Here is a 21,605-nt window from a genome sequence, read left to right on the forward strand (position 1 = left end):
GCGTCTGGGGTACTTTTCTGCTGGGAGTTGCTTTTAGACACGTAATCTGTGGGTTTTATTTATTTTTCCTCCCAGTTAGGTTGCCCTCCGATATTCAAAAACTTTCCCCAGACCCGCCAGTGCGAGGGTTTCCTTGTGTTTGGAAACTTCCTCTATTAAGACTCCCTTCCCGGGAATGGGTCTCCGTCCCTAACTCTTTTGTTTCTCTTTTTATCTTTTATATTTTGTCCTACCTCCTTTTGAAGACAATGGGCGGCTTTCCTGGTCACCTGATGTCCTCAGCTAGCGATCAGAAGTTGTTTTGTGAAGTTGTTTTGTGAAGTTTGCTCTGCGTTCAATTGTTCTTTCGATGGATTTGTAGGATAGAAAGTGGTCTCCCTGTCCTATTCCTCCACCATCTTGGCTCCTCTCCACCCCCCACCCCCCCATTCATCACTTTAAATATGTCCTACCATTTCCTTCTGGCCAACAGAGTTTCTGTTGAAAGATCAACTGTTAGTCTTATGGGGATCCTCTTGTATATTCTGTGTTACTTTTCTCTCGCTGCTTTTAATATATGTCCTTTGTGTTTAATATTTCTTAGCTTGATTAGTGTGTGTCTTGGCATGTTTATCTTGTATGGGACTCTAGGATTCCTCGACTTAGGTTCATATTTTCTTTCCCATGTTAGGGAAGTTTTCAACTATAATCTCCTCAAATATTTTTCAAGCCTTCTCCTTTTGTCTTCTTCTTCTAAGACCTCTATGATTCAAATGTTGTTCCACAGGTCTCTGAGATTGTCCTCATTACTTTTTGTTCTTTTTTTCTTCATTGTGTTCTTTATCAGTTATTTCAATATTCTGTCTTCCAGCTCACTTATCTATTCTTCTGCCTCAGTTATGCTACTCTTGATTCCCTCCAGTGTATTTTTTTTTTTTTTTTTTTTTCCTCCAGTGTATTTTTAATCTCAGTTATGGCATTGTCCATTGTTGATTGTTTATTCTTTAATTCTTCAAAGTCCTTGTTAAACATTTCTTGCATCTTCTTAATCCATGCCTCTGGTCTGTTTATCCATGCCTCCATTTTATTTTCAAGATTTTGAATCATCTTTACTTTCATTACTCTTAATTCTTTTCCAGGTAAATTGCCTATTTCATCTTCATTTTTTTAGTCTTATGGGTTTTTACCATGTTGCTTTATCTGCTGGATGTTTCTCTTTCCATTTTGTTTAGTTTACTGTGTTTGGGGTCTCCTTTCTACAGGCTGGAAGGTTGTGATTTCTCTTAATTGTGGAGTCTCCCTTCCCTTGGTGAGGTTAGACCAGTATCTTATGAAGGTTTCCTGGCTGGGGGGATTTGTGCCTCTGTTCTGATGGATGGAGCTAAATCTTGTCTCTCTGAAGGGCAGTGCCTTATCCAGTAGTGTGTTTTTGGATGTCTGTGGCTTCAGTATGGCTTTGGGCACCCTGTCTGCTAATGTGAAGGGTTGTGCTCCTATTTTGCTGAAGGATTGGCCTGGTGCATTCAGCACTGGAGCTTGCTGGCTTTTGGGTGAAACTTGGTCTTAGTTTTGAGATGGAGGCCTTTGGGAGGGCTCTCACATATTAATGTTCTGTGGGTTTGGGAGTTCTCTAGAGGACCAAAGTCCTGGAGTTAAGTCTCCCACCTCTGGGGTTCAGGCCCAACCCCTTACTTTAGCACCAATATTTCACGGGCTTCATAACACAAAAGGCAAAACCCTTAGACTCGTGGTGAAAGAACTCAAAAGCCAAGATCACCCAGAGAGATTCACGCATTTGTAAAGAGAATGAAAGAGGGGAAAAGGAGAAAAACAACCAAACAAAATAATGATAAAAAAAGAAGAGAGAAAGTAAGCCAATAATCGAACCCCTAAATGAAAATTTATACTAAAATTTAATAGACTCTCAAAGATTCAAAGACAAAAGATAAAAAAAAAATCAAAAACTTTAAAGAAATAATTTAGACTCTTGAAAATACAAGCTTAAAAATAAAACATGTAAAACAAAAAACAAATCAAAGCCATGAAATTTATTTTTAAAAATAAGGTTTTTGTCCTTTCTAAAAGAGGAAAAAGTAAGTTATAAAATATAAAACTTAAAGAAATAATAAAGAACCACTTCAGGATAGTATAATAAAAAATAAAATGGGGGCAAAAAAGAGGGGGAGAATATATGAAAAGTGGTAGTGAGAGGAATGTCCAAGTAATTGTCTGTTTTCCTGCTCTAGTAGATTTGCCTACTCAGAAAGTCCTCCAGTATATTTTAACTACTACACCTGTAACTTCTGGGCTTGTTTTTCCCTTCCTTCCTTTGCTCACACAGCCCCTGGTGTTCCACTTTGGGTTTAGGCTACCTTTGATTTTAAGTCTCTCTCCCATGTCTATTCACTGCCTAAACACAACTGGGCAAAAGTAGCCGCTTATTTGGGCTCAATTGCTCAGTTGTGCTGGGGTGAGGGAGGGGTTCAGCAGACACCACTAGAGTGTGTAGTGAGTGCTTGGTGCAACTGGGCCACAGCGGGTTCACCACAGTCTGGGGTGGGTCATGCACTTTCCCAGGGGAGTTGGTCTCAAGTTGTGGGGCCCCTGGCAAAGCCAAGCTGCTCGGGCTCCCAGGAAGATGTGTGTGGTGACCTACATCCACTCACAGCTTGGTGGTAGTCGTAGCCTCTAGGGCTGAGATCATAGTGGGCCCCTGCCTTCCCGCACCTCCTTCTCTGCTTCTGGGGCTGTACTCTGCAGGTGGCTCTCCCCGCTTTGGCATCTGCCTGGGCGTGGGCCCTTGTTCTGTGAGCACATAGAAGCAAACAACATTTGAGCCTTCCTGCAGGAATGATCCTTCGTTTCTCTGGCAGACCCTGAGCTTTCCTGGCCTGTTTCTTTCCTGGCCTTTGCTGTGCTGCTCCAGCCCCCTCGGAGTATCTTCATGGCAGTCAGCCCCGGCCCTCTCCCTGAGGCCCAACCAGTGAGCCCAGGGCCTCTGCACCAATCCGCCGCTCACTGCAGGCAGACACAAGCATGTGAGCCACTTCTCGTCAGGGAAGTGCCCCTTGGCACAAACTCTGTGGTGAATTTTCTCTGTTTTGCCTTCAGAGCACCTGTCTCACTACACTGCACTCCCCTCTGAGGTTCCGAAGCTCCCCTCTGATCCCACCTGTGAGGGAGTTTCCTAGTGTGCAGAAACCACCCCACCACTTCACAATTCCTTTCCCCAGGGTGCCCGGCTCTATCCTGAAATCCTCTGCCTCCCTTTTAGTCTCTATCTGTTGCTCTACCTCACTCCAGTGAGATTAGTTTGCCTTTCTAGAAGTCTGAAGATGTTTAGAAGATGTTCTTTGTGGAGTTGTTCTCCACGCAAGTGATTTTTTAATTTATTTGTGGGGAAGAAGGTGTTCTCCATGTCCTTACCCTCCACCATCTTGAAAGTACCCCCTACTTATTTTCATATTTGTCAACCAAAACAATAGATTGAATATAAAAGTAGTATGAAAATCAAGCTTTTCTATATACCCAGATAATGACATTCTTATTGCCAAATGTTTTTATTTCAGAAAAGTTATTTTTTCCTGAAAATATTAGTTATCTTTACACTTAATATATTTATGGTTTGTATTTTCACTTAGATATTTAATTATTTTTTAGTCTTAGTGTCAAGTATACTCATAGAAATACTCATGTATATAACCCATGTTAACAAAGCTTGTTGGGGTTACCCACTCTTTAAGAATATAAAGGTTCTTTAACTAGTTTGAGAACTATTCCTCTGTGGAGATTAAAATAAAAACTTTGATCATATATAATCTATTAGTCAGTAATTTCCATTTTAGGAATTTAACTATAATCTCTCAAAGATGAGACGTTATTTGTGCAGAGTTATTCATTGTTGGATTACTTTGATTACCAAGAGATTGAAAGCACATCAGTAGCACCGCTGACTCAGTAGACATGAATGTGAGTGAACTCCTCAAGGACAGGGAAGCCTGCCTTGCTGCAGTCCATGGGGTTGCAGGGAGTCCAACGTGACTTAGCAACTGAACCCACAACAACAAGAGAGTTAGCTATACTGAGATATATCCATAAAATATAATACTATATTATATATGAGGCAGATGTAAATTTATCAGTGTGTAATGTTCTCAAAGATATATTAAAAAAAAAATTCAGGACTTCCCTGCTGATCCAGTGGTAGAGAATCTACCTACCAATGCTGGGGACACAGATTCGATCCCTGGTCCAAAAAGATTCCACATGCTGTTGGGTAACTAAGCCCATATGCCACAGCTGTTGACCTCGTGCACCCTAGAGCCTGTGCTCCTTAACAGGAGAAGTTACAGCAATGAGAAGCCTGCTCACTGCAGCTATAGAGTAGCCAAAACTCGCTGCAACTAGAGAAAACTCACACATGGCAACAAAGACCCAGTGCAGTCAAAATAAATAAATATTTTAAAAATTCAAGGCACCAGAAAGTATGTAGTGTACCCCGCTGTTTGTACAGAATCATTTATATTAATGGTATATGAATATGCACAGCCTATGTGGTAAAGAATACACAAGATAAACTGCTTTTGCACAGCCTATGTGGTAAAGAATACACAAGATAAACTGCTTTGGTGATTGCAGTTGTAGAGGGAAGCTGGGGCCAAGAGATGGAAGGAGAATTTCTAAAAACCTGACTACGTGTCACAATCCTAAAAAAAATACAGAATACCTGTTCCCTGTCAATCCTAATATTTTAAAGTATTTTTCAGGTTTTTCCCCAAAAGTATGTGTCTAATTACTATTTAGGAGTTAAGCCAGATTAAAACCTAAATCTAACTGATCTTAGTTCTGCCTTCTTGCCATTACATTAAACTCTCCATATACTCTCACAAAATGCCAAGACATTCACCAAAAACAATTATTTTATGTATAGTACTAATTGTTTCACTGCAGTCATGATTTGACCTGCCCAAGAGATACACAGCTTCCCTGGTAGCTGACAGTGAAGAATCCACATGCAATGCAGGAAACCTGGGTTCAATCCCTGGGTTGGGAAGATCCTGTGGAGAAGGGAACAGCTATCTACTCCAGTATTCTTACCTGGAGATTTCAAAGGAAGAGTAGCCTGGCAGGCTGCAGTCCATGGGGTTACAAAGAGTCAAACACAACTGAGAGACTTTCACTTCACTTCACTTCAGTCAGTTCAGTTTAGTCGGTCATTCGTGTCTGACTCTTTGTGACCCCATGGACTACAGCACATCAGGCCTCCCCGTCCATCACCAATTCCCAAAGTTTACTCAACCTCATGCTTATTGAGTCGGTGATGCCATCTAACCATCTCATCGTCTCTCATCCCCTTCTCCTGCCTTCAACCTTTCCTAGCATCAGGGTCTTTTCAAATGAGTCAGTTCTTCACATCAGGTGGCCACAGTATTGGAATTTCAGCTTCAGCATCAGTCTTTCCAATGAGTATTCAGGACTGATTTCCTTTAGGACCGACTGGTTGAATCTCTTTGCTGTCCATGGGATTCTCAGTAGTCTTCTCCAACACCACAGTTCAAAAGCATCAATTCTTCGGCACTCAGCTTTCTTTATAGTCCAGATCTCACATCCATACATGACTACTGTAAAAACCATAGCTTTGACTAGACAGACCTTAGTTGACAAAGTAATGTCTCTGCTTTTTAATATGCTGTCTGGGTTGGTCATAACTTCCCAAGGAGTAAGCGTCTTTTAATTCCATGGCTGCGATCACCATCTGTAGTGATTTTGGAGCCCAGAAAAACAAAGTCAGCCACTGTTTCCACTGTTTCCCCATCTATTTGCCATGAAGTGATGGGACCCGATGCCATGATCTTAGGTTTCTGAATGTTGATCTTGAAGCCAACTTTTTCACTCTCCTCTTTCACTTTCATCAAGAGGCTCTTTAGTTCTTCTTCACTTTCTTCCATAAGGGTGGTGTCATCTGCATATCTGAGATTATTGATATTTCTCCCAGCAATCTTGATTCCAGTTTGTGCTTCATCCAGCCCAGCGTTTCTTATGATGTACTCTGCAAATAAATAAATGGGGTGACAGTATACAGCCTTGACGTACTTCTTTCCTGATTTGGAATCAGTCTGTTGTTCCCTGTCCAGTTTTAACTGTTGCTTCTTGACCTGCATACAGGTTTCTCAGGAAGCCGGTCAGGCAGTATGATATTCTCATCTCTTGAAGAATTTTCCACAGATTGTTGTGATCTACACAGTCAAAGGCTTTGGCATAGTCAATAAAGCAGAAATAAATGTTTTTCTGGAACTATCTTGCTTTTTCGATGATCCAACAGATGTGGGCAATTTGATCTCTGGTTCCTCTGCCTTTTCTAAAACCAGCTTGAACATCTGGAATTTCACAGTTCATGTACTGTTGAAGGAAGCCTGACTTGGAGAATTTTGAGCATTACTTTACTAGCATGTGAGATGAGTGCAATTGTGCGGTAGTTTGAGCATTCTTTGTCATTGCCTTTCTTAGGGATTGGAATGAAAACTGACCGTTTCCAGTCCTGTGGCCACTACTGAGTTTTCCAAATTTGCTGGCATATTGAGTGTAGCACTTTCACAGCATCATCTTTTAAGATTTGAAATAGCTCAGCTAGAATTCCATCACCTCCATTCACTTTGTTCATAGTGATGCTTCTTAAGGCCCACTTGACTTCACATTCTAGGATATCTGGCTCTAGGTGAGTGATCCCATCATCATGATTATCTGGGTCATGAAGATCTTTTTTGTATAGTTTCTGTGTGTTCTTGCCACCTCTTCTTAATATCTTCTGCTTCTGTTAGTTTCATACCATTTTTGTCCTTTATTGTGCCCATCTTTGCATGAAAAGTTCCCTTGGTATATCTAATTTTCTTGAAGAGATCTCTAGTCTTTCCCATTCTGTTGTTTTCCTCTTATTTCTTTGCAGTGATTACTGAAGAGAGGCTTTCTTATCTCTCCTTGCTATTCTTTGGAACTCTGCATTCAAATGGATATATGTTTCCTTTTCTCCTTTGCCTTTCACTTCTCTTCTTTTGGTAGCTATTTTTAAGGCCTCCTCAGACAAATCATTTTGCCTTTTTGCTTCTCTTTTTCTTGGGGATGGTCTTGATCACTGCCTCCTGTACAATGCCACAAACCTCCATCCATAGTTCTTCAGGCACTCTATCAGATCTTTTCCCTTGAATCTATTTGTCACTTCCCCTGTATAATCATAAGGGATTTGATTTAGGACATACCTGAATGGTCTAGTGGTTTTCCCTACTTTCTTCAATTTAAGTCTGAATTTGGCAATAGTGTACAGGTCACTTCACTTCAGGAGGTACACAAATGGGCAAAAGACAACTTTGATTCAGTCTCAAGAGCTTGAAGCAAGACACAGACTGAGTCCTAAATGAATAGTGGAATATGATTAGCAAAAGTAGTTTGTTGTTAATGGAGAACATGATCAAAACAGACATAGACTATGTGTAACAACCCCTGGTATTAGCGGAAGACTAGCAGAAGTACCTGAGAACAGTGGTTCAACCAGAGGGCATATGCTTTGCCCCACCCTCAGAGGTTCTTACAGAGAATGCAATGGCACCCCACTCCAGTACTCTTGCCTGGAAAATCCCACGGACAGAGGAGCCTGGTAGGCTGCAGTTCGTGGGGTCTCGAAGAGTTGGACACAACTGAGCGACTTCACTTTCACTTTTCACTTTCATGCATTGGAGAAGGAAATGGCAACCCACTCCAGTGTTCTTGCCTGGAGAATCCCAGGGACGGCAGAGCCTGGTGGGCTGCCGTCCATGGGGTCACACAGAGTAGGACACGACTGAAGCGAATCAGCAGCAGCAGCAGCAGCAAAGGTTCTTATTCATTAGTTCTGGACAGGGGTGTAAGAATAGACATTTCTATTAAGTTCCTAGGTGATGTTGAGACTGTTCGACTGGAAGCCATACTTTGGGAATACTGCATTAAAGAACCTGTGGTTTACAGTGTTAATGGATAATCTGGGGCCAGAACAATGAGTTGTAATTTGATTAAATGATACCACAGGTCAATTAATTTCAAGATACTGAAAATTTTATGAATTTTTAAGAGGAAACATAAGTGTGACCCTTGCTCATACATATCTTCTTTGTCCTCTGCTTAATTAAAACCAGAAAAATTATTACACCAAAATTCATTATAGTCCATTTTGATGAAAACTATTTTAGTGTTTTCTTGATTTTAAAATTAAAATTTTGGGGAAAGTCAGTTTGAATCATATCTCTTTAAAATTATCTGTTTTAGAGAATAATTTCATTTGAAATTTGGTTAAGGTTAACATCAGATAGAAATTAGCATGTAGTTAGTGTGAACTTTAGTCTCTAGCAGTCTTGACATTCAACAGGCCAAATTTTATGTCACGTTTTATAGAATTAATGAATCAAAATGTGATTCCTTCTGTTACAATTTCACTTGAACCTTTGAGAGGTAATTTATCTCTCAAAGAAACTTGAGATATGTAACATGCTGAAGTCCTGAGAAGACAATCTGAACTGAATAATTCCTGGGACTTCTTTAAGAAACATATGCTAAGTTCACAGAGTGGTACCTCTTCAGCATGACTTTCCTCATAGTCACATTATTTTTCATAGAATTTGCATATTACTAGTTACTAGCCTTGTGCCTCTGACTCATATGAAAAATTTTCCTGAAACTACTTTCTTCCTCAGGCATAATAACTTATTAAAAAAGTAAGAAATTCCTGTCGTCTGAGGTTTAAAAACAAAAAAGATATATAGATTGTAAAAGGCACAGGCTATGAAAATATTCTAGATTAAAAGAGACTAAAAATAACTGCAAGGATATCCAGCCAATATACTGGAAGGACTGAATATTCATTGTAACGGATGATGAAGCTGAAGCTCCAGTCCTTTGGCCACCTGGTGCGTATAGCCAACTCCATGGAAAAGACCCTGATGCTGGGAAAAATTGAAGGTGAAAGGATAAGAGGGCAGCAGAGGATGAGATGGTTAGCACCACTGAGTCCATGGAGATCAATATGAGCAAACTCTGGGAGATAGTGGAGGACAGAGGAGCCTGGCATGCTGCAGTCCACGGGGTAGCAAAGAGTTGGAAATGACTTAGCAACTGAAAAACACACCAAAAATAACAACTAAATGCAGTTCTACTCCTAGACTCTGGATCCTATGTTAGAGGGTCAAAAATGCTACAAATGACATTATTAGGTCAAAAAACAAAACTGGAATATAGATATAGTACAATAGATAAGATTGTCTGTGTGAATTAATAGTTGTACTGTGGTTGTTTAAGAGAATATCCCTATTTATAGGAAATGCACACTAAAGTATTTAGGGGTGAGAGGCTGTAATGTATATAATTATGGTTCAGAAAAAAAATGATTTCACAGAGCACACAAATGATCAAATAAATGGCATAAAATGTTAACAGGTCAATCTGGTTAAAATTTGTTCAGGACTTCTTGTACTACTTTTATTATTCAAGTTTAAGTTTAAATAATTTACAAATACAGTTGTTGTTTTTTTTTTAGTGTAGAAAAGTGAAACGTGGAATTTAAAAGTTTGTTGCCTTTAAGAGAGAGAAAATTTCCTTAGGACATGAAATTGGAATCTCAGAAACCTTTTCTATCACTGAGGAAGTGATAAGTGATAAGTATCAAAAAATAGCACTTAAAGAGTCAGCGTAATACAAACTAGTACAGCCGCTATAGAGAACAGTGTGGAAATTCCTTAAAAAACTGGAAATAGAACTGCCATATGACCCAGCAATCCCACTCCTGTGCATACAATCTGAGGAAATCATATCTGAAAGAGCCGTGTACCCCAATGTTCATCGCAGCACTGTTTATAATAGCCAGGACATGGAAGCAACCTAGATGCCCATCAGCAGACGAATGGATAAGAAAGCTGTGGTACATATACACAATGGAATATTACTCAGCCATTAAAAAGAATAAATTTGAATCACTTCTAATGAGATGGATGAAACTGGAGCCCATTACACAAAGTGAAGTAAGCCAGAAAGATAAACACCAATACAGTATACTAACACATATATATGGAATTTTAAAAGATGGTAACGGTAACCCTATATGCAGGACAGAAAAGAGACACAGATTTATAGAACAGACTTTTGGACTCTGTGGGAGAAGGTGAGGGTGGGATGATCTGAGAGAATAGCATTGAAACATGTATATTATCAAGTGTGAAACATATCGCCAGCCCAGATTGGATGCATGAGACAAGTGCTCAGGGCTGGTGCACTGGGAAGACCCAAAGGAATGGGATGGGGAACACATGTAAATCCATGGCTGATTCATGTCAAAGTATGGCAAAAACCACTGCAATATTGTAAAGTAATTAGCCTCCAACTAATAAAAATAAAGGAAAAAAATTTTTAAATTAAAATTAAAAAAAAGAATCAGCATAAGGAGCACCTTCTTTGATAGAGTTCTAGATTTTTATAGCCATATCTATAAAATATTACTGATATTTCTTACAAAAAGGCATGTTTATGATGTTATGATGTGAGTTAGTTATATGTTTAACAGAGATATGTTATTTGCCAGTATTAAATCTCGGCCAAGTCATGGCCAAAATACTTGGGGGAAATAGGAAACTACTTGGAAGAAAGAGAAACTAGGAGAAAAGAAAAGTGTAAATAAAATCTAAATCTGAGTATTTTGACTTTGGGGTAAAAATGAAAGACAGAGACTTGTTAACTGTCTTCTTCTGATTAGTCCCAGAATAATCGCAGTGAAATGATTTGGCTTTTAATGAAGCCTATGTTATTATTAGACCCAGTTTATAAATCACACTTTGTGTTTAATTCTTACTTGGCGAGCTCCTACTTTTTTTTTCTAACTATGATATATGTTTGTGTCCTTGGATAGCCTTCTCCTTTCCGAGTATTCCTGCATAGAGTTGCATCTCTCTCTCAACTGCTTTCACAGATGTACTACTGCCATATCACAGATAATTTCTGTGCTGCCATTATTAATTCAACTGTTTTGTTTAATGTTATACTCTTATAAGTAAGGGTTTGTTACCACTCAGAGTATTACCTATGAGAATCATAAGTAATTAAACCATGAAATTGAATCAAAGAAACTCTTTTTTCACTATAATACGCCTTTTCCTTGCTGAGGTCAGCTTCCATTGGCTAGATTTTCATCTCACACAACCTAAATTTTCTTTTTTTCTTTTGAATACATGATTGGATACTTGATAGATTTGTTTTAGTTACATATCTCTCTTAATATTGATATTTAAACCTGCACAAAGACCTCTTTTATTTTTAACCCTTATGTAGTCTTCCAAGTGAAGGTACTACTACCTTGGCACACATTAAATGATACATTTAACCATTGCAAATAAATCCATATTTATTCCGAAGAAATACAAAATGAGGCTCTAAATTTAAAAGCTACATGATTACTCCATTGTGTGAGTGTCCCTGTAGAAATTTAACTCTACAACATCAAAATTTGTAAACTTCCATCAGGTAGGGACAGTATATAGGAGGGAGCACTAGAGGAAATGATTCCAAGTTCCTCAGTAACATCATCTCTGGAGGTCTTTGCAGACCATTGTGCAGCTGTTTAAAAATCAGTCAGGTGGAAATGACATGTGTATTCCCTTCATTTGTCTTTTTATTGATAAAAATATACTGGTTCTTTTTAGAATCTGGATTGCAGAAAGGTTTATAACTCTTGAAATTTATGCTGTATAAAAGAGGCTTAAAAGTATATGTAAAGACATCCAAAATCAGTCAAATAATAATGGGTTACTAGTGACATGCCTCGTTTCCTCCCATGCAGCAATGATAATTGTCTAAATCACAAGCTACATTTTTTAAGTGATGATTTTAACATTAAAGCCCTGAGACAAGGTGTTTTTCCAACATTGGATAAACATTTAGCCAAAGAAAAGTGAGCAGTTTAAAACCAGTCACAGTCCAGGTAACAGATAGCAGGGGCCAGAGTAATTCTTTAATTGAATCACATAAACTACAAAACCATGCATCAGATTCCTCAGTTTATCTAGAGTGATGCAGACTTTGAAAAGATGGGAAATGTAATCTGCTATACAGGAGCACCATTTTGTGGCTGTTAATGAACTTTTTAAGTTTCTTTTGGCAGATGGAGATGGAAACATGGATCACTTACTGCCAGGCTGTGAAGACAAAAACTGCCAGAAAAGTGTCATTTACTTAGCAAGATCTGGAGCAAAGCAGGTATATGTACTTGTTTTTTAATGTAAGTAAGGTTACAATCTCAGCAAACAATGTCAGAAGTTAGAGAAGTATCTGAAGAATCAGAAAAGAGAAAAAACAACAATAAGTTTACTTCCTCATTTTAACTTGTTGTTCAGTCACTAAGTCGAGACTGACTCTTTGCAATTCCATGGACTACAACATGATTGGCTTTCCTGTCGTTCACTGTGTCCTAAGTTTGTTCACACTCATGTCCATTGAGTCAGTGATGCCATCCAACCACATCATTCTCTGTCGCCCCCTTCTCGTTCTACCCTCAATCTGTCCCAGTAAGTCTTTTCCAATGAGTTGGCTCTTAGCATCCAGTAGCCGAAGTATTGCAGCTTCAGCGTCATTCCTTCCAAAGAATATTCAGGACTGATTTCCTTTAGGATTGACTGGTTGGATCTCCTTGTAGCCCAAGGGACTGTCAAGAGTCTTCTCCAGCACCACAGTTTGAAAGCAGCATTTCTTTGGCACTCAGCCATCTTTGTGGTCCAACTCTCATTGTACATAACTACTGGAAAAACCATAGCTTTGACTATACTGCCCTTGTTGGCAAAGTGATGTCTCTGCTTTTTAATACTCTGTATAGATTTGTCATAGCTTTTCTTCCAAGGAACACCTGTCATCTGATTTCATGGCTAAAGTCACCATCCACACTGATTTTGGAGCCCAAGAAAATAAAATCTGTCACTGTTTCCACTTTTTCCCCTTCTGTTACCATGAAGTGATGGGACCGAATGCCTTGATCTTTGTTTTTTGAACAAAGATTTTAAATTTTAAACCAGCTTTTTCACTCTCCTCTTCCACCTGTATCAAGAGGCTCTTTAGTTCGTCTTTGCTTTCTGCCATTAGAGTGGTATCATCTGCATATGTAAGGTTGTTGATATTTCTCCCAACAATCCAGCTTGTCAGTCATCTAGCCCAGCATTTCACATGATATACTCTGCATATAAGTTAAATAAGGAGGGTGACAATATATAGCCTTGACATACCTCTTTCCCAATTTTAAACCCAAGTAAGGTCTTCAATCTCCTTAGGAGATTGTGTTCATATCAGCTTTTCTCCCATTAGTCTGTCTTTGAGTGTAATTCTCAGGCTCAAACGTGGCACCTTACTTTGTGTATGACAACCAACACTCCTCCTCCATGTTAACTTAATAAAATGCACTTAAATCTATTTTTTGTTGGTTTACTGAGAGAAAAAGTACTGCGATTGGAATGTATTGCAATGATTTCTCATAAAGAAAACCCATTCCTTTTTTTAATATTTATTTATTTATTTGACTGTGTGGTCTTAGTTGCGGCATGCGGGATCTTTTGTTGCAGTGCACAGACTCTCTAGTTGTGAAGTGTGGGCTTACTTGCTCTGTGGCATGTGAGATTTCACTTCCTCAACCAGGGATTGAACCCAGGTCCCCTGCATTGCAAGGCGGATTCTTAATCACTGGACCACTAGGAAAGTCCCAAGAAACCCATTATTGATCCTGCAATTATATGATCTGTTAGCCTTTCATATGCTGGGAATATGGTAAGATACACTATAACTATAATAAAGAATTATGTAGAAGAACACTATATCTAGTTTCAAGGCTAATCTTGTTTTTATTTGTGATGTCTAGATCTATTTTGTTCTTTTATGTCAACTTTATTCCTGTAGATTGTTGGCAAACAATTCAGAATCTGATAGTCCCAGCATTAATGTGGGAATGATAAACAAATTTTTTAAATGTGGGACTGATAGCTTATGACATTGAGAATTTTTCAATATTGATAATACCTGAAAGGAAACCAGTAATACAGTAGTAGAATTAATTATATTTTCTATTTTGGGGTAAAAAAGATGATAGAATGACATCTTGATTTTTATAGCCCTTATAGGTAGAAAGTATCACCTTTCATACTAAGACACTAGAGAAAGCATATCTTCAAATCTTCCTATAGTCAGCATTCTAAAAACATGTAACTCTTAAACCCATTATCTGTATTATCTTGAACTTTTTGAAAATTTTGAATTGCTGAAAATATTAGGTCAAGAATCACCTCATCATTGGTTCATAGCTGTAAGTATACCTAGTAATTGCAGCCTGTCTTCAAGTGACAGACTACAGTATTTTCAAATTATACAGTCATCTCTCTATGGGAAGATAAATGTCACAGTTCTTTGTTGACTGTTAAGAATGTCACATCAATGAAAAATCTTTTTACTTCTTAGACCTTAATACATTTACCTTAACAGAAGTACTTTATCCTCATTAATAAACTGTCATCCTCTTCAGAAACTTGAGATAACTCGACATTTTGTGAAATTTCTCATCCTCTTCCAAAAATAAAAGCAGTTTTTTTTCAGTCATGTGAAATGTTAAAACACTTTGATGATATACAATTCTTTTGCTTTAAGAAAGATTGAAAATTTCATTAGATGCATATCAGTTTTTTAAGCTGCTTGTTTTCTATAAATTTGTCTTTATGGTTAAGACATATTTTTCCTTTTTCCTTGGCAAAGTATGCTTTCTTTGAATACATAGAAAATGTTTGGGATGTTCTATGTACTAAACACTTTTCAAGAATTCACTTTTTATGTAGTTTGGCTTGGAGCCATGTATATGAGCCACCTGCTTACAAGGAAAAAAATAATGTTTGGCCTCCTATCATCTCAAGCCAGCTGCATCTGCTTCTATCTAGACATCTTCAGGTTATGTGCCAGTATCTATGCTCTTGCTAGTTGTGGACACATCTCTAATTTTAATGTATTGATTTCCAGTCTTCAGATTTTTAGTTTACATTAGGTTATTAAAAGTAAAGATTTGGGCATTCAGAAGAGAACAGGCTTTACCAAAGCTCATTTTGAAATGAAGCTATTCTCTGTGTTTTCTTCATTATAATCAGTAGATGAATAAAGAATTTATGTAAAATGTAGCTTCCAGCTGTTGTGGCAACAAAGCTCATTCTCCTGGGCTGGGAGAGCTTGTCAGGGCTAGTATTGTTTGGAAAGCCTCAGAGCTGCTTGTTTCTGAGCATGGTGACTAAAGTCATCATCATGTATAAGAGGCAGAGCAGAAGAACAAGGGAGACTCTGTCATGTTCTAATTTTCTTCCTAAACCTGTCCTTCAAAAGGATATCAGTATTAGATATTACAATTTTAAAAGTATTCATTTATCTTCATATCTTCACTTAACACATATTCTGTTTGTTTATTCATTTGTTTAATTTTATTTTTTTCTTGGCTGCATTGGGTCTCCATTGCTGCACACGGGCTTTCTCTATTTGCAGAAAACTGGGCCTCCTCTCTAGTTGTGGTTGCATGGGCTTCTCTTGTTGCAGAGCACAGTTTCTAGAGAATACAGGCTCAGTAGTTGTGGCTCACAGGCTTAGTTGCTCCGTGGCTTGTGGGATCGTTCCAGACCAGGGATTAAACCAGTGTCTCTGCATTGTGGGGTAGATTATTAACCACTGGACCACCAGGGAAGTCTCCACCACACATTTTTAGTCAGTCAAATAACATGTTTGATAACATAAGCTCAATCCTAAAATTCCTTATTCTGTGAAAAACTTTTTAAGGTTCTATATGCTAGTTCAAGGTAAGATGACTACTGATAAATTATAAGGTAGACTTATTTTTTTAGATTGTCAATTACCTATTTATCAAAGTAAATTATAATACTGTGCCATTTTGCAGAGATACAACTTAAGAAAGATGATACATATCTTGAGGATTTTTTGTGGATCATTTGTTTTACAAATGGTGAATTTTTTCCCTAAAATGACTATAAAATCTAATTTTTCCTCTTAACCCACAGTGGACTCCTGTCCTACGGGATTTTAGCAGTAAGGGTACCCTCTGGGGCTTTGTGCCATATGTGCATGAACAGCAACCAACTGAAATACCAATTCCAATTACCCTTCATATTGGAGATTACAACATGGATGGCTACCCAGATGCTCTCGCCATACTGAAGAATACATCTGGAAGGTATGGAAATTAAGTCAAAAAGAGAAATATGTGTAAAGTATCTTCACTGTGACACAGTATACCTGAATAACACCTAAATAAGGTACCGTCCCTTAAATAAGGAACACGATTTCAGTGTTCAGTGTCTGTTTTTTACATGGTCCCTGAACTTCTCCCCACTGCTTAGAATACCTGTTCTTGTTCTATTTTATAGAACAGTGAAAGGCATATTTTCACTCAACAAGCTTGGTCTTTAAAAGGTCAAAATTTTTATAAGCAAATGACTCAGTTATACTTTGAGTCTAAAGACTATGGATGTTAAGAGTTCAGCCTAGGCTTAACTCAGTCCAGCCATTTAGCACCTGTGTGACTTGGGCAGCTTACCTAAACCCCTCATTGAGAATAATAATTGCACCTCTATCATGGAGTTGTGGTGGAAATTAGGTGAGTTAAAAATAAATGAAGAAATTAACAAGATATGCTGACTTGTACTATCAGTGAGTGGTGCCTTACTGTTACTTGTTTTATAATGATATCAAGAATTAGATAGACAAGATAGACAAGACTGTTGATAATATTTGTAAATACAAATTGTTTAGTACACGTATTGCATTATCAGTAATTTTGAATGTTGTTCCTACTTTTTCACCTTAAATAGAAGTACCAGTATCTAAACCAATGTAGTTAAATTCACACTTTGTTCTTGGCAGATTCCACTAATATGACTCTTCTAAAATTTTAATGCTTTATTGTATTTTTCATATTATAATTAGTTGTGTTTCTTATCCTTATTCTTTCTTGCCTCTTAAATCATATCTATCCATAATTTTCCTTCTGAGCATTAATTCATTTTTTGACTCTGGAACTTGTGATGATTCAACTCACATTTACTACCAGGCTCATGATGTAATACAACTGTCCTAGGGGAAAAAAATCAGACTATTGTTAATTTCAACATAAAACAATGTTTTCTAAAAATGTGATTTTTAGAAAACCATACATTATTAGTGATTATCCATAAATATTTATAGAAAATTATGAAGAATCTGTACTTAAACTTTTTTGAGGATCTTGATTTGAATTATAGTCACTCTGAGTTGTATTTACAGAATTTTCCACAGATATAAGCATCATGCTCCATAATGCATAGTAGTATATACCACTCATCACCTATGTGTGAAGCACATCTGGTAGAACCAAAAGAAGCCTCTTGAGTTGAATATGATTTTTTTCTTCCTTTTAAATATATAGTGCAGAGAAATGTAAAAGCAAAAAAAATATAAAAATTGCTTTAATTTGAACATTTACCCTATTCAAAAGAATAAGAAGTTACATCTCAAATTCATTTAAGTCCGTGATTATTCTTAGTAAAACATGCAAGCAATTTATATTTTGTCATAAAAGTTTTTTTATCAACATTTTCTCCTTCAAGCCATCAAATATTTAACTTACCTTTACCATTCAGTAATAATGACAGTGAATTGAATTTGCATGCATTGTGTCCAACTCTTTGGGACCCCATGGACTGTAGCCCACCAGCCTCTTCTCTCCATGGTATTCCCAGGCAAGAATACTGGACTGGGTTATCATTTTCCTTCTCCAGGGGATCTTCTGACCCAGGGCTCAAACCCACATCTCATGTGTCTCCTGCATTGGCAGGTGGATTCTTTACCATTGAGCCACCAGGGAAGCCATAAATAATAATGATGGTGAAGTGAAGTCGCTCAGTCATGTCTGGGTCTTTGCGACCCCATGGACCGTAGCCCACCAGGCTCCTCCATCCATGGGATTTTCCAGGCAGGAGTGCTGGAGTGGGTTGCCATTTCCTTCTCCAATAGTGATGATATCAGCAGCTAAATCAGTAGTGAACACTATGGCTCTATAGGAAACATAAAGTAAAAGGCAGTCATAGACTCTTGGAGCTTTTATAAAAGCAGCTGTTTAAAGCCCAGGGTTTCTTTTTTTATTCCTTTGGAATAGATGAGAATTGAAGGATAGATTTTAGTGCATCTCAGCATTCATTAAATCACTAGATGAGAGAGTCCTATTCTTGAGAGATGTGTGTCTCGAAGAATTCAGCATAATACATTCTTTGAAACATAAAAGAAGGAAAATAAGATATAGTGTGCATTATAATTCTTTTCTACTATTCAAATTTTGTTGAAAAAGCATTTTATAACTTTTAACTGATTTCAGGACTGCTAAGAAGTAGTATAGGGTTGCCATTTATATTTTCAAGGGCTGCTACCTGGAGAATTCTGTCACCTTTTTTTCTGCAGATTTTGAAAATCAGGTAGAGATAAACTACACAGATGAGACTAAAAATCCACAATATGTGTTTCATGAAAAGGAAGTTCTAAAACTGTGGCTTGTAAACTTGTATTTTTTTGTTTTCAGAGGAGAGTTGCCATTTGGGCCTAAGTTTGTTTTTTATTTTCTGCTAAAGGTCTTAATTGTTTAAAGTTAACCTTTAAAATCATGTTACATGGAAAAGATCTCTATTAATGACATTTATGGAGGCCGCGAGTGACTGTAAACCCAACAACATGGTCTGAGATCAGCCGTTTTACGTCTGTGACACTACTGACTGAAAACCGTGGTTTTTCCTTGTACTGCTACTCAGTTGCCCTGTGTTCACAGTAATCTTCTGTGTGTGGTCATCTTGTCTTGTCTGAATTTTCTTTTTTTTTTTAAAGAAGAAGAGCAAAGTTAGAATGAGATTATTCCATAGTGTGCTGTTAAGCTAATAATAATTCTATTTTTATAATTTTTTAATTTTATATATAAGGTAAATCAGTAAATGCAATATATTCCTTGTAGTTAATGCCAGAAAGAAAAGGGCTTTAGTTTATAAAGTGTTTTTCATGCACATTACTTCACAATAATTTCTACAGGATGGTATTATCTGTATTTTGTAAATACCGGAGTGGGTAGCTGTTCCCTTCTCCACGAAGTCTTCCCAACCCAGGGATCAAACCCAGGTCTCCCACATTGCAGGCAGATTCTTTACCAGGTGAGCCACCAAGGAAGCTCAAATATGGAAACAGTCTCACATAAGTCAGATTACTTGTCCAAGAGCACACATTTGCAGTCAGGACTCTAAGCTTACAGAATCTAAATCATTTTCCTTTCCCTGTAAGAAAAAAATTTAGAAGGAAGTAGTAGATAACCAAAATAATACATTTTTAGCAGAGGTTGGAGGTGATGATTTGGGCAGAGAGTAAAGGTAACTCTGACAAGAGAAAGAAGGAGCAAGCTAAGGACAAATAAATAAAACCCACAAGCTTTCTGAGAGTCACTGTCAGAAGGGCTTCCCAGGTGGCTCAGGGGTAAAGCATCAGCCTAACAATGAAGGAGACCTGGGTTCAGTACCCAGTTTGGGAAGATCCCCTGGTGAAGGAAACAGCACCTGAATCTAGTATTCTTGCCTGGGATATTCCATGGACAGGAGAGCCTGGCAGGCTGCACTCCATGGGATCGGAAAAGAGTTGGACACGACTTAGCAACTAAACAGTAGTGATTAGAGGAGATTGATTATGTGCAAGCATGTGTTCTCTTTTGTTAGTTAATTTGTGTTTTGTTAATTCGGAAACCAGAGGTATAATTTGGGTGTGTTGGTGGTACACATTCAAGCTACCCTTATGAAAGACTTTAAGATAACCAGAAACAAGTTGGGATCTGGAACTCTGTCAAAAAGAATTGCTGGGCACTTTTGCAGATATTAGCTAATTACCCATTCAGTATAATCTGCATTTTCTTCTTGACCCTCAACTTTTTAGAATAATTTAAGTTTATATTGATACCCTAAGTCACCAAAGAAAGGTTCTATTTTCTTTCAGATGTTCTACTTTAATTGGTGAGGAGATTGATGGTACAGATGCCTGTATCCACTTCTCCATTTCTAGCCACTGTTATTTTTCATTTTTATTATGAAATGTAACAGGATTTGTCATGGTTTTTAATTAAATCCAATATGTTACTAATTTTATGTTTTACACTTCAAATGCTTCACCATAATCTTTTTTAAATTAAGTTAATCACAGTCTTTTCCATGAATGTGAAGATGTAACAGACTTCCTAATTTACAATAAAAGAAAAAACATTCACAGAATAAATCTTGATAGGCTAAGTCACATAATTTCCATCTCTTCAAATGATTACTTCAGATGGGAGGACAGCCTGTTTCTAACATTACAACCTAGATTACTAAGTCTTAGGATCTAAATCATTAACTAACCCTTAGTTAATGAATATAACAACACTAGGTAGGGAAGTTATCTGCATTCACAGCTTATTGAAGACTGAAAAATACTTTAATAAACTTGCTTAGGGTGTGTTTTATAGAATTATACATAGGGGTAGAGCAAGGTTGTTTTTGTAAAATGTTTATTTTTCAAAATTAATAAAGATACTGAATATAAGAATCATATTCACATTACTTTGGACTTAATAAAATGTATTACTTTCTCCTAAGCAAGTTATTATAAAGCCTCCAGAAGCATTCAATATGTGATTTTCTTAAATCAGGTTTTACAATATAGAATATCTTAGCAGGCTTAAGTTTGCTTTCATTTTTCCAGTATTTCTGATTGCACTGTCTCAGTCAGTAGCTTCTATACCTCAAATGAAGGAGAATACTAAATTAGCCCAAAATGATATGGCAGAATAAAAAATTTACAGTGTGTTTGAAATCGTATCCTGGATACCCCATCACTGAAAAACTCATGCTATTTAATCACTGAAGAACTCATACTACTATGTTGACTAACCCTCACAAACTGATTTTAGCTTCAGTAGTTGAAATTTGTAAAGATAAAATTTTTCTACAACAAGGTTGCTTATTCTTCTGCCCTAGTGAATCTCATATTACAATTTTTCATCCCATATTAAAATGAAACAGGATCCACCAATTATTAGGGAAAAAATTTAGGTGATAAAGGACTGGCTGCTGCTGCTGCTAAGTCACTTCAGTCATGTCTGACTCTGTGCGACCCCATAGACAGCAGCCTACCAGGCTCCCCCGTCCCTGAGATTCTCCAAGCAAGAACACTGGAGTGGGTTGCCATTTCCTTCTCCAATGCATGAAAGTGAAAAATGAAAGTGAAGTAGCTCAGTCGTGTCCAACCCTTAGTGACCCCATGGACTGCATTCCTCCTGAAGAGGAATCCCATGGACTCCTCTGTCCATGGGATTTTCCAGGCAAGAGTGCTGGAGTGGGTTGCCGTTGCCTTCTCCAAAAGCACTGGCAGTCTCTGTTAATTCCTAAAAGAATATATTGAATATTATTTATTGGCAATCAGTTTTAATCAATCTCTCAATAATTACTCCTGCTTATTGAGCTTACTGTGACGATGTTGCATTCTTCTATAATTTTTACATTTCCTTTGAATCC

General features: G+C 37.6%; 1 protein-coding gene across 2 annotated transcripts in view; it reads left to right on the forward strand.

The window, feature by feature from the left end:
- ITFG1 (integrin alpha FG-GAP repeat containing 1) overlaps positions 1 to 21,605 on the forward strand; it is a 300,650-nt gene that overhangs the window by 150,219 nt on the left and 128,826 nt on the right. For both annotated transcript variants that reach the window (XM_070451356.1, XM_070451355.1), the window contains exons 9-10: positions 12,146 to 12,240; positions 16,062 to 16,234. In XM_070451356.1, coding sequence (XP_070307457.1) covers positions 12,146 to 12,240; positions 16,062 to 16,234 — 268 coding nt within the window. The remainder of the gene's footprint in view (positions 1 to 12,145; positions 12,241 to 16,061; positions 16,235 to 21,605) is intronic.

The sequence above is a fragment of the Odocoileus virginianus genome, chromosome 20, assembly GCF_023699985.2.
Source record: "Odocoileus virginianus isolate 20LAN1187 ecotype Illinois chromosome 20, Ovbor_1.2, whole genome shotgun sequence".
Lineage (NCBI taxonomy): Eukaryota > Metazoa > Chordata > Mammalia > Artiodactyla > Cervidae > Odocoileus > Odocoileus virginianus.